The following is a 13,268-nucleotide window of genomic DNA, read 5'->3' on the forward strand; positions in this document are numbered from 1 at the left end:
TTTACAGTGCCCTACCTGAAGACGAAGCTATATTGAGGCAAGTGACTTTCTCTCATTGGCATTCCCTGTTACTGATGATATTCAAGCCATCTTAAGTTTTGTCAGGAATCATTATTCAGTATCTTGCCCCCCTTCATAAATTTCCCACAATTTGAAGCCACCCTTTCGCTATTTCTTTACGAGAGAGAAAAGCCAAGATCGGATGTCTTAGCAAACCCGCCATCAAGCTGTACCTCCTCGTGGTTTGCTCTTCTGTTTAGCATATTAGCATGTGGCGCACAGCTTGCTTCATCAGACGTGGATTCTGAAATGCTTAAAGCTCGTGTTTTCGGTGAGATACCCATCAAGCACTGCAATTCTTCTACCTGTGATAGTTAATCTAACTTGCCTTCAGCCTGTTGCGCATTCCAGTGCTTGAGATTTAGCAATTTCCTCTCTTTTCCTAATGCTGAGACTATCCAGACACTTATACTATTACTTAACTTTCTCAGAAACCAGGCCGATGCAGGAGCTTCATGGTCACTACTTGGTACGTGCAATAGCTACTTCATCAAGTTTTACATGACACACTTACATTAACATTACTCTTAGGTCTGGCCATACGACTTGCTCAAGCCATCGGGATGCATTGCCCTCCTGACCCTGAGAGCATATCCGACCCCACTGAAAAGGATGAGGCGATTATACACCATCATATCTGGTAAGATATATCACTAATGCGCTTTACATTTTGACCTATACCGATAACTGTGGACTAGGCGCTCATTGATATGGCAAGATACGCTGATATCACTGTGTTACGCCCGGCCATTGGGTATAAATGTCCTAGAAGAAGTAATACTAACAACTCCGACTGGGCGAGGCGAAGTCCGATTTGACTCTTTTTCGAACAGCACTCATAATCTATTCATGGTTGCGAATAAGATTGGCCAGGCCCTTCAATACGCAAAATGTGTAAAACAGCCCCTATCACTGTTGAAGATACATAAATTCAAGGATCTGATCAATCAGGTCGAGTCTCGTTCCCTTCCCCACATACGAGATGTGTTGAAATGTCAGGGCCGGGCTGATTATTTCCAACACTGCTTCTTTCGGTTGTTTTCAGATTCGGTCATGTTATGTTTATGCCGTCCCGCTGTACTGTCCGGCCATCATGAACATGGTCAAGAACTTGGCAGTCTCTGTATGAGCCGTTGTCGGTCTGTTTTGCGAACATACCTAGAGCTGCTCAAGTTGAACAATCCACTGAGACGGTCGTGGATATTTATGCACGTTACGCTCAGCTGCGCATTGTGCTTGGGGGTCACTGCAGACATTGGAAAGCTCAAGTCAGACAAGAGCTTACTGAAAAAGTTCTTTGATGCTTTGTTGGAAAGTACCATTTGTCTTAAGATACCTCCATACGCAAATGCCTTGAAACTACTGGGGGATCTCATCGGTAGCCATGAACTGGATAAAAAGCAGCACGGTTGACACTTGGTGTTTTTATAGCACGTGTAATTCATCAGCTTGCGAGAGTTCGGGATCCAGGAGTGATGGAAAGTTTTGGCACAATCGCAACGAAGCTGTTTCTCTTATAGGCCCTATAATTTTTATCATGAGAATTAACATTTTTAATATGTGTAGCTTATGCTACAACGGTTTAAGATTCCTGTATGAATGCTTCCAAATGTTTTTGGCTGGTCGCCTTCATCCTAGCCAATCAACTCAGTGAAATCTCTCCAGATTGCATCATTTGCTAGACCAACGAAATCCTCGTGAAACAAGCTCATGCCAAGATCCATGTGCCCTTCTTTATTCTTCGGCATCATATACACTAGATCTGGAAGCTCCGGCAGCCTAGCCCTACGGACAAAATCGGGCACGCCAATCGCTGTCCCAAAGCTGCAGTTTGCTAGCCAGTGCAGCTGCACCCATGATGAGATTAATATGTCCTTTCCGAATTTCTTCTTTGCTGCGTAGAAGATCGTGGTCTTATCCTCCGTCTCGTTGATGAGCGTCGCGAGACTGCGCATGTAAAAGTCATCGATGCGGTTGAGCGATTCTCTAATGCTGATGGCGGCATCGGCAAGAGAACCATCAACAAGTTCGCGAGCCGTGGGCCAGGCCGTGTCGGCGAGACCGCATAGATGGCCAAGATATCCTTCACTGACTGGCGGATCCAGTTTTCGTCTTCCATCTACCGCTCGAAGACAGTGAACATCTTCGTCTGGTGCCACACGATTCCCAGCCAAGCGAACAGCCGTAAGTCGCTGTATGTAGAAAGCCGTGACAGCATCATTCGTAGAGACCCAAGTGCGCCCACTCGAGGCAATCTCCTTGAGCTTTGCAAGCTTCTCGGCGGGGAACCGCCAGTAATTCCACGGTGCTTTACCTGGCGCGCCATGGTGGCCCGACTGCCCCAAGGACGATGGCTTTCTCAGATCGCTGTGATCGAGGCCGACTTCGCCTGGCTTTAGCAGCGGCACAATGGTGTCGGCATCTTGATTTCCAGCCTTGACTAGCTCTGCATCCAGCTCTTCTCCCCGTGCGGCAGCAGCAAACATCTTGAGAACGATGCCCTGTCCGTTCATATCAAGGGCGTTATGCATAGAAGCAAAGCATAAAAGCAATCCTCCCTTTACAAAATTAGCCTGTATAATGAAGACTGGGCGCTCCGTCTCCTCAGTATACACATAGCCCATGCCTTTCTTGGGGCATAGGATGTCCCCGTCCAGCATGGCAAACGGTGCATTGGCCCTGAGAATCTGCTCATAAGAGGGACATAAGTCGGTGCAGTCTTTTCGGCGGACGGGAGATACTCCATCATGAGGCGGATACGGGATGATTTCATATTTGCCGGAGCTCGTAGCTGATTGTCCTCTTTTGACGACCTGACCAGCAAGGAATGGATAAGCATCTAGAAGTTTTATAGCGGCCTTATCTAGTGCTGCCATGACTTCATCTTGTTGCACTCCAGGCTGATCAGGAAACCCTAGAACAACTACAGTGTAGGTGTCCCAGCCGAGCTGCCCAAAAATTCCGGGTTGGCGAAGTGTTTTTGCCATATCGTGAGAATGATACAGCGGTTCAAAGAAGGTAATGAAGAGATTTGAGAAACTGCATTTTGATGGTGATCATGGGCCTTTTTATACTTCCAAGAAGTGCTGTGTCACCTTCTAACACATAGTGTCTGGTATGTTGATGAACCATCTTAGTATAGCTTCGTAGTCTGACTCAGATCATTAGCCAACGGGACGGGCCAAGATAATTTCCGTGGTATAATACATTAGATTCTTACATACGTTCACCGATCCGTATATCATCCTTACTAAATGAAACTCAGCATGCTGCGTTACTTCGCGAGTCTATTCACAGAATCGCAGCTACCATATTTCCGGGCCTTCGCACTTTGAACGGAGATAATTATGGGTCGGCGCATTTCTTGCTTGGGCTTCTCTTCCCGACAGGGATACATTGAGGAGCCTATTGTATTTTAACTGCAACCCAAAGAAGTGCCCATTCAAGATATACGATTTGTATTTATTTACGAGGGATGATCACGTTGGTCCGGTCATCAGTCGGATCTCGTTGCTAACTTGTCTCAATTGCAATTTAAATGAGTGTTACAACGAATGTAACCTCGGTTTTAGGAGTTGATACACCGCCATTACTATTGCTTGGGCGGTTCTCAGAAAAGTTGGTGCTAATACCATCTTGACAGTAATTCTTGTAATAGTAGCGTCCAACGATTGCCCTCGCCGCTATAGAGATGATAATAGCCAGTAGTAGCCTCAAATGAACTATCCGTCTAAAATTGCATTTCTAATAACAGTTGGAGATAGTTGTCAGAGCCGTTAAATCGACGGTGGTGGAAGTGGCAAAGTAGAGGTGTGCATTATATTTATGAGTTGATGACGAGCTCAACTGCAATCATAGGATGCACGTTTGTTTCCGAAGGAGCCGTTGATTACATTAATGGCGCCAACAGGGTAAATACGAGACGAAAAAGGATACGCGAGTGCCGTGGAAGCCGGTTTGTATGGTAAATTGGAGGGTGTAGGGGTAGAACCAGCTTGGTAGAATCCATCAATGACACGTATGGTATTGCAGTGGGCCTGTTTAGAGATCTTCGTCGAGGCTGATACCATGGGCTGTTGGAATATTGTCGGAATCCAACTCTTTGGAATTAAAACTCAGATGGAAGACCATTAATGCCGTCAAGTTGGGGGCCTAAGGTACCAAAGAGAAGAGAACAGGTCCCCTGGTCAGGATAGCACGGCACAGGTATGTGGCGGCCCATCCACCAACTTTGTCAAGGAGGTGTCAACATGTATCCCTACACGACAACAGTAGATTTCTATAATAAAAGGCCCAACTTTCCGCCGAGCCGACAGTCTGTGTTAATGCTATTAGCAACCAATCGCCATTCAAATAAGCCCAAGTTTGATCAAAGTAAGACCTTTGCGTCTCTAACAATATGTCGACACCTTCCAAGAGTTTGAGAATTGCAATCGTTGGGGGAGGACTGGGTGGTCTGATGGCAGCCCTCTGTGTCCACACATTCTGTGATCCAACTGCAATCAAGATTGATGTTTACGAGCAAGCCTCGGAGTACAAAGAGATTGGTGCAGGCGTCAGTCTTGGCAGAAATACATTGAGAGTCATAAAACAGATTGGACTCTATGAGCAAACCTATGCGATAGCAGGCAAGACTAACATTTGGTTATCGGCTCGGCGATACGATACTGGTGAAGAGATTGTCAGGATCAGAGCAGATGGGGATGAGCCATCACATTTGCCAGTGCATAGGGCTGAATTTCTAGCCCTCCTCATACATACGATTCAAGACAGGGCTGCTGCAACTCTTCATCCCAATAAAAAATGTTTGGCAATAGAGGTAAGAGGTTTTGCATACCCGTGAAAGACTTGACAGTATCTCATATCCTAGTGTAGGAGATGGATGACTCTATCGTACTGAATTTCGCAGACGGCGCAGTGGCCACGGCAGATCTCGTAGTTGCGGCTGATGGCATTCACTCTCGTATACGTCAACACTACCATGTACGCTATATTTACCAAATTCACGTGCAACGCTACATATACGAAGCACTAATTTTCTTAGAACGATGATGCACAGTTCGGTGAGATGGTTGTATATCGCGGCTTAGTTCCAACGGATGCTATCAAGGACTGGTGGCCGCTGGACACTTACACTCCCATCTGGATAGGTCCGGGCAGATACTTTATTGTCTACCCCGTTAGCGATGGATCTTTGCTGAATATCGGCGCATTCGTAGCGACCGACGGCAAATCACTTAAGAATAAGACAGAAAGCTGGACGCTGAGGGGGGATAGATTCGATCTGGAGAAGGATTACGCGGATTTCGACCCTACGGTTAACCGTCTCATCCAACACTTGGACGAAAAGCCTCTGAAATGGATCCTGTATGATCGACCTCTGTGCAACAAGTGGATATTCGCAAATGGTAAAGTAGCGCTGCTAGGGGATGCAGCCCACGCTATGGTTCCTCATCAAGGTATGCGTTATGAAGCAGCTTGAGCATCATTTACTGACACTCCATAGGTGCTGGCGTTGGTCAGGCTATAGAAGACGGGTATATACTTGGACAGTGTTTGAGGGATTATCTAAATGATTCAAGCCCTTGCACTCTAGAGGATTGGTTGACAAATGTCTACCAATCAGTTCGACTCCCTCGGGCTCAAAGAGTACAGACGACGTCGAGAGAAAACGGGAATAATCTGCATGCTCAGTCAAATACTTTCAAGGATCCGATGTCTGAAGAGTGTCTAAAACAAAATCTCCAGAGCCGAATGCAATGGATATGGGCTGATGATATAGACGCCATGTATAATAATGCTCGAAAGAGCATGTTGTCTGGCGGTGCTGATGATGCAAATCGCAAGGATTCACAAGTATAATCGGATGGGCCGCTTCATGGTGCCATGAGGGAGCAATCAGGTGGTGAGGGTCTTTGTCTATCCCCGTCTGAGGCAAATAGAGCCGTGGCTAGTTCATCGACCGAAACAAGCCCAGAAGCTTATGGCAGGATGAAGGTTTTGAGTTGATGTCCATATTATTAGAATGGAATAGAGGGGTCTGGCGCCCAGATAACCAAATTGAGCCGCCAGAGAACCACTCCCTAAAATTGCAAGCATTCAATTGAACTCTAATTGTGAATATCTCAGCCACATATCCATTAATATTAATGTTAGTCAATTCACACAAGTAATAAATACTCCATTAGATACCTAGCAAAAAACATGCTTTGATAGAGCATCCATCACTGCAGCATCCATAGAATTCGGCCCACTTCACGACTACCCGAGATTCAACCGGCACATCTTCCAAACCGACAGTGAGCTTACCATCACTAAAGCTTCAACCTACGAACCACTACAGCACCAAGTTCATCTTTAGGATCGCAGCCTCTCTCCGTCGCGTTCGCCTCCATTGAATCTCGGCGCTATCAATTCTGCAACCGATTATCCACGCGCCGCATCCGTCGCTTGTTTCCCACTCGTAGAGCAGAGCAGTGCAGCAAGATGGGCAAAAAGAAGCGCGGCCATCCCGATGTCGAGGAAATCCTCTCGCGACCATGGTGTTATTACTGTGTGTGCAGACTTTATCCACACCCCCTGAGGCGTCTCGTTTTCCAAACTGCTAACCGTTGCTTTCTCCATAGGCGAGCGTGATTTCGAAGATCTGAAGCTCCTCATCTCCCACCAAAAAGCCAAGCACTTCAAATGCGACCGATGTGGCCGACGCCTAAACACTGCAGGAGGTACGTTTTCCATTGTGCGAGCCTTGTTGGATAACAGTGCTTCGGTTTCGCGAGCAAAGGGGAGAAGACTGGCTAACAATTGGCGCGCTCTCAGGTCTCTCCGTCCACTTGAACCAGGTTCACAAAGAGACGCTTAGCCAGGTTGAAAATGCGCTGCCCAACAGACAGGGACTCGAGGTCGAAATCTTCGGCATGGAGGGCATTCCGCAAGAAGTGCTCGAACAGCACCGGAATCGTATCATCCAAAACTTCTACCAAGCACAGGAGGACCGCAGAATTGCGACCGGCAACCCCCCGCCTGGCCAATCGAAGAACCCGAGAAAGAAGATCAAGATTGAGACAGCAGAGGAGCTCCTAAAAAGATTCGCCGAGTATCGGGTCCAGCGAAAAGCGGCGGTGGCAAGCGGTGGTACCATGGAGGGTGTCGTACAAACAGGCACCGCTTTCCCTCAGCAAGCGTTCAACCAGCCCGGCTTTCCTGGACAGCAACCACACGGACAAGCAGCTTACGGATTTTCCTCAGACTCCCTTCCAGCGCGGCCTTCTTCAGGCCTCGTTGGAGCACCTGGTTTGCCCCAACGACCAACACAGGCCGGATTCTGGGGTGGCTCAGCTCAAGCTGCCGCTTCTGGCGATGAAATTGATCAGTTAATTCGCATGGCCGAAGCCGGTGTCAAGCCACAGAAGAAGGCAGAAGAAGGCGAGGAGGGAGAAGGCAAGAGCAAAAAGGACAAGGACAAGAAGGGCCGCATGATCTACGACGATGCAGAGTTCAGTCCTGAAGAGAAGATGGCGGCTCTGCCTCGCTATGCGTACACACCACCAGTCGGAGCTTGAGTTTTGTGCACGAATGCTATTGAGTACGTTGAGCAACAACGAGGACAGTTCACTCTCGGACGAGGAACGGGTACACACGAACCGCAGAATTCGCTTTACAAATAATGGTCAAAGGCACTTTTAACAAGGACAGGCGTCAGGGATTGTGTATAATACAGTGGATTTTTATTTTATTTTTCACGTTTCTACGGATTTCGATGTAGGTAGATCAGATCTGACGTGGAGAAATCAGGATGGTTCCCACGGCATGATAATACTACATGCTTTTGAATGCTGCCATCTCATGGTTTCGAGTGAATAAGCGAGTTGGAACAATTTCTGACTTTGATCGGACATATTAGACACTCGAGATTATTGACGCGTCGCTGTGTGCACGTGATGAAAGGATAAACCGTATCAGAAACCATTTATTGGAACTGAAATGATATCCAGCTTGTGCTGATAAAAGACGACCTCCAGTGTATGTAGCACAGAGTTTGGTGCAGAAACTTGGAGCGCTGGAAGCTTCTCTTGTATTACACAACAGGTAAGTCTACATGGCGCCTGGTGGTCTTGTGTTAAATACTTTAGTAGTACTTTACATAAGTTAATGTGACTTCAGTACCAGTTGATCTGTTTATTCCCTACTTTATCCATTTCTACTGTGTATGTCATGGGTGTGATGCTGTTCTGTTGCCTCATTCCACATGTGCTGGTCATTTTCAACTTGATAGGCCCAGCAGTGTATCCGTGCTCCGTAAAAGGGTGGGAGAGACAGCACATGCACATTGTGTCTGTGGCCAATCACTCTCCACGCTACTCGTCACCGACACCTTCATTCTCATCAATGGAAATGATAGAACTTTTTGCAAACCATCTGACCGCCATTCTCAGCAACACTCGGCCTTTGAGTTGGCGCTTTCTTTGAAGCTAATCCCGGCAAATCTCCAGAGTTTACAGGGTAGCTTTCGCTGCGAAACTCTCTTCTTAGGCCCTGTGGGTGGAGCTTCCCGCAGCGCTAGGCGTTGTCCAGGCAACACCGCCTTTTTCCATTTTCCCTCCTGACAAGGGTCAACAAATAAACCCGATTGATTGGCACGTCACTGTCCAACTAGACTTGTTCTGTTCGTACATATCGAGCTCTCACGGGATATCAATTGAGGCCCAATCGCTCTCTCCATTTTGACATTTTTGTTTGCAGCCATTGTGTTTGACTATTCGATATCTCCTACAAATTACTGCTGCTACTGTTCGTGTTTGATCTGATTCTTGGGGCTGGCTGTGTCTTTTGTTCTTTTAACTCCGTCGGCATTCCTCCATCTCAGCTCTGCCGGCCCCCCCCTCCCCTGGTCACCGATTCTCTATCTAGATCGTTCAATACCGATTCGACCAGGCATCGTTGCGCACTGACGACGTCTTGATATTGGGAACTGGCCTCTGTCGAACAAATTTGCACGGCCTTGGAGAACACGACACGGCAGCCTTGAGCTGGGAGCACAAACCAATCTATCACGGGAAGCGGTGAACCATGGACGACTCGGGGCAGTCGTCCATCACAGTGGCCGGTATGTTCACGGTCTATTCTGTCCCATGGATTCTACTCTGGCAGAGACAGTAGTTTGCTAACGTTGAACGGTACAGTCCGAGTCCGGCCTTTTACGATCCGAGAAGCAGCTTCATTGTAGGACTTCTTCTTCGTCCTGGCGGTCGAATCGAAACTAACCACACTCAACCTTTAGGCAACGGAACGACGATGGTACGATTTTCCTCGGCGATGGCTCCTTTGCCTCGGCACCGACTCCCAAGCTTCACCGTGGGGGCATCCGAAATGTTATCAAAGTTATGGACGATCGTTGCCTGTGAGCATGCTTACCGAATGCCATTGGTGATCCTCTCCATCGGCTGACTCTTGATTCTGCTGCAGAATATTCGATCCACCAGAGGAAAGCCCCGTCCAGAAATTCTCCCGAACCGTCGTTCCCGGCTCGAAAAAAGTGAAAGATCAAGTGTTTGCCTTTGATCGAGTTTTTGACGACAACACAACGCAGGCTGAGGTTTACGAGGGCACGACCCGAGGCTTACTCGATAGCGTCTTGGATGGATATAATGCGACTGTATTTGCCTACGGCGCAACTGGATGCGGCAAGACGCATACCATTACCGGCACAGCACAGCATCCCGGGATTATTTTCCTGACGATGCAGGAGCTGTTCGAGAAGATCGAAGAACGCAGCCATGAAAAGTCTACAGAGCTGACGCTGAGCTACCTGGAAATTTACAACGAAACGATCCGAGATTTGCTGGTGCCCGGTGGCAGCAAGTCCGGCCTGCCTCTTCGCGAAGACAGCAATGCAGCGGTCGCCGTTCCTGGCCTGACCAGCCATCGCCCTCGGGATGTCCAAGAGGTCATGGACATGATTGTCCAGGGCAACGAGTACCGAACCGTATCACCGACCGAAGCAAACGCAACCTCGTCTCGATCCCACGCCGTGCTCCAGATCAACATTGCGCAAAAGGACAGGAATGCCGACGTCAACGAGCCTCACACTATGGCAACTCTCAGCATCATCGATTTGGCGGGCTCCGAGCGTGCATCTGTCACCAAAAACCGAGGCGAGCGCCTGACGGAGGGTGCCAACATCAACAAGTCACTTCTTGCTCTAGGAGGCTGCATTAATGCTCTCTGCGACCCGCGAGGAAAGGCACACGTGCCGTACCGCAACAGCAAGCTTACTAGACTCCTCAAATTCTCACTGGGTGGTAACTGCAAGACTGTCATGATTGTCTGCGTCTCACCCTCGAGTGCTCACTACGATGAAACCCAAAACACCTTGCGTTATGCAAACCGAGCCAAGAACATCCAGACCAAGGTCACTCGCAACGTCTTCAACGTTAACCGCCACGTGAAGGACTTCTTGATCAAGATTGACGAGCAAATGGCCCTGATCAACGAGCTGAGAGCACAGCAGAGGGAGTCTGAGAAAACTAGCTTCGCCAAGTTCCGAAAGCAGTACGAAAAACGAGACGGCATCGCGAGAGAGGCCATGCAGAGGCTTCGGGCTGCGTATGACAACGCAGGTGCCGAGCGTCAGGAGCGTATTACCTCGATGAGAAAACTTAAGCACTTTGAGAGGCGCATCAGTCTGCTGTCTGCGTGGATCGCGGCGTTTGATGCAGTTGCTGACCAGAGTGAGAATGACGCAGAAATGCCACAAAGCCTCGCAGCCATTCGTAAAACCGCTCAGGGGATCATGCTAGAGCTGGAGAACAGCAGACATCACATTCATCAAAGGCTGAATAAATCGGCCTGGGAGCGCCATCTCGATACAGCTTTGGCTCACGGTATCAGGCAGCTTGAACAGGCCGAGGGTGCTGATACCGGCGAAATTGAGAGCTTGACACGCGAGGCTGAACTTCTCAAGTCAGAGTTCAACCGCGAGGCCTATCGCGAAGTTTTGGAACAGGAGAAGGCGGGGGATGCTGCCATGATGCAGATGCTTCTCACTGCCCAGTTTGAAATAATCTCGTCCCTTTCTGGAATCATGATGATGGACGAAGACAGCGCAGTGTCGCACGCCAAGGAGGCCATTTCTCGCCTCCTCCAGACTGGCCTCACGGCAGCATCCCAGGTGGTCAAGCCCGATGGTTCCCTGGCTGCTATGCCTGACGCTCTTCCCCCGCCACGGCGAACGCTGAGAAAGAGAAAATCCCTATCTGCCTACAGACCAGTTGTGCCTCCGGCGGTCGTGGCCGTACAAAACGAACATGTGTTTGCAACTCCCATGAAGGCGTTGCCGAGACGGCGTAAGGCCCTCGGTATGCCGAAGAAGGGAGTCAGCTTTACACCAGTCAAACGAACCACCAAGAGCCGAGGGGTCAGGTGGAGGGACGACGAGACAGAGGACGGCACACTGGAAGACTTCGAGAAGACGCCGCAGAACCTTTTCAGCTCCCCTTCGGTGCAGCCATCACCAGTAGCTAAGAGCAAGATTCCCTCGCCGCCGCAGCTGAACAGCGTTCCTAAGGATGATGCTGCCTCAAACGACGACTCCTCGATAAGCCTAGAGATGTCAGACGCGCCGAGCCTTCCAATCGCTAAGACCGGTAGGTTTCAAGCTGGCTTCCTCTCAAGGGGCGCACGATTCTCATCTGTAGGCAGCGGCCTACCTGTGTCCTCGTCACCCCCTACTCTGAGCATGCACCTCCGCTCTTCGAGCTCTCCCGATGTGGCCAGAACGCCGCCCTTGAGAACATCTCTGGACGGCCCTAGAGCCGAGAATTCATCTCCGCTCTCCTTGAGCAAGGTTCCCCGACCGAGTCCCCCACAATACCATCAACTGCAGTCAGTCATAGATGAAAACAACCCGCCGAACGGCTCGGGATCCGACTCTGAGTCCGGCACGATTGATATGCAAAAACTTCGTAACGCTATTGCTTCGAAAAAGCCTCGGAGAATGAGTCTCGTGGGCCAAACTTCAGTCCCCGTGGCCAGAAGGGTGAATTCAATCGCCCCCCCGTCCATCGAGAGGCCACCTTCACGATCCACTATGCCCATGATGGGCAGCGCCGGCAACGGCATCTCCCGCCTTCGAAGAGGAAGCTTGGAGCGCCGAAAGAGCCCGCCGCTGTTGTTCTCAGCCCCAGATTCAGAGGACCATCTCACCACCGGCCAGGCGAGACGCATGAACATGGGGAGCAACCTACGGCTGGAAAATCTCGGAGCTGCCCAACGTGACGGGATTGGCCTCGAGGGTCCTCACCGTGTCACTATTAAAGTTGGGCCGGGCTCTGCCGCTGCAGGCGTCTCTGCACACCGAAGGTTGGATAGCCGAGGAGGTATGCCTATTAGATGAAGGCCATACCGACGGCTGCCGCCTGTTTTTCCTTATATATATATATTACTTCCTTTAATATTTTGTTAGCCCTCTATATTCTGCTTCATGCAGCGGGCATTTCTTTTTGGGTTTGCAAACAACGAATGGCGTTACGGTATATTGTGCCTTTTCAGGTCACAAGATGACATATATGAGTATTGGCGTTTGGGAGAAGGATTGGGCCATAGAATTGGCATATGATGAACCTAGATGTTTTTGTGTATGACTTGATTGTATGCATACGTATGGGACAGAGATGGCTTAGAAATCTGATTTCTTTTGCTCTCATTCATAATGATGACGATGATACGATTAGTGTATTGTTTCTCTCATGTCTGTAGTTGATTGTGTCTTACTCGGGCAAGTAAGTAATCTACTTCTGTGTATATTGTGGTTAATTCTTTACTATATGAATATGTTACATCTGTCATTCCTCCGTATCTCATTCTTCCCTTTCCTTTTCTCTCTCTTATCTATACTTTACGAGAATAATAATTGTGAAAGGGATGCACTTTGTGTTATACAGTGCCAAGATATTAGCTTAGTATACTGTACAAATACGCCTGACTCATCTGTCTTAGCACAGTGCTTCCGCTTTTGCTCTTATCCACCATCCATCAACTTCGTAAAACTCTGTGGATATATCAACTCTGACATCCGCACTTCCGTCATCCGCCTTCCCGCTCCTTTTACACCTTGAAGAAGAACAAAATCACTGGGCGAATAATATTTCTTTTGACCGCCGTGCATCCGCAGCGTCGCATTGGCCAATCCAGACGAACTTCGAGCATAA

General features: G+C 48.9%; 5 protein-coding genes across 5 annotated transcripts; 4 read left to right on the forward strand and 1 right to left on the reverse strand.

The window, feature by feature from the left end:
• Window positions 1–309: 309 nt before the first annotated feature.
• On the forward strand, window positions 310–902 carry T069G_07612 (fungal specific transcription factor domain-containing protein; the record flags this gene model as incomplete). Its single annotated transcript, XM_056174822.1, has 5 exons — window positions 310–331; window positions 395–529; window positions 592–700; window positions 759–834; window positions 894–902. 5 exons carry the CDS (start codon window positions 310–312, stop codon window positions 900–902), a joined length of 351 nt encoding a protein of 116 aa, XP_056028401.1.
• Window positions 903–1,694: 792 nt separating this feature from the next.
• Window positions 1,695–3,047, reverse strand: T069G_07613 (transferase family domain-containing protein; the record flags this gene model as incomplete). Its single annotated transcript, XM_056174823.1, has 1 exon — window positions 1,695–3,047. The coding sequence occupies one exon, from the start codon at window positions 3,045–3,047 to the stop codon at window positions 1,695–1,697; it is 1,353 nt and encodes a 450-aa protein (XP_056028402.1).
• A 1,412-nt stretch (window positions 3,048–4,459) lies between these two features.
• On the forward strand, window positions 4,460–5,741 carry T069G_07614 (FAD binding domain-containing protein; the record flags this gene model as incomplete). The annotated part of the gene is made up of 5 exons (XM_056174824.1): window positions 4,460–4,879; window positions 4,936–5,043; window positions 5,105–5,519; window positions 5,567–5,597; window positions 5,687–5,741. The coding sequence occupies 5 exons, from the start codon at window positions 4,460–4,462 to the stop codon at window positions 5,739–5,741; spliced, it is 1,029 nt and encodes a 342-aa protein (XP_056028403.1).
• Window positions 5,742–6,546: 805 nt separating this feature from the next.
• T069G_07615 (uncharacterized protein) lies at window positions 6,547–7,622 on the forward strand (the record flags this gene model as incomplete). The annotated part of the gene is made up of 3 exons (XM_056174825.1): window positions 6,547–6,613; window positions 6,687–6,785; window positions 6,880–7,622. 3 exons carry the CDS (start codon window positions 6,547–6,549, stop codon window positions 7,620–7,622), a joined length of 909 nt encoding a protein of 302 aa, XP_056028404.1.
• Window positions 7,623–9,129: 1,507 nt separating this feature from the next.
• On the forward strand, window positions 9,130–12,454 carry T069G_07616 (kinesin motor domain-containing protein; the record flags this gene model as incomplete). Its single annotated transcript, XM_056174826.1, has 4 exons — window positions 9,130–9,166; window positions 9,243–9,282; window positions 9,341–9,460; window positions 9,526–12,454. The coding sequence occupies 4 exons, from the start codon at window positions 9,130–9,132 to the stop codon at window positions 12,452–12,454; spliced, it is 3,126 nt and encodes a 1,041-aa protein (XP_056028405.1).
• Window positions 12,455–13,268: the final 814 nt, after the last annotated feature.

The sequence above is a fragment of the Trichoderma breve genome, chromosome 4, assembly GCF_028502605.1.
Source record: "Trichoderma breve strain T069 chromosome 4, whole genome shotgun sequence".
NCBI classification, from domain to species: Eukaryota; Fungi; Ascomycota; class Sordariomycetes; order Hypocreales; family Hypocreaceae; genus Trichoderma; species Trichoderma breve.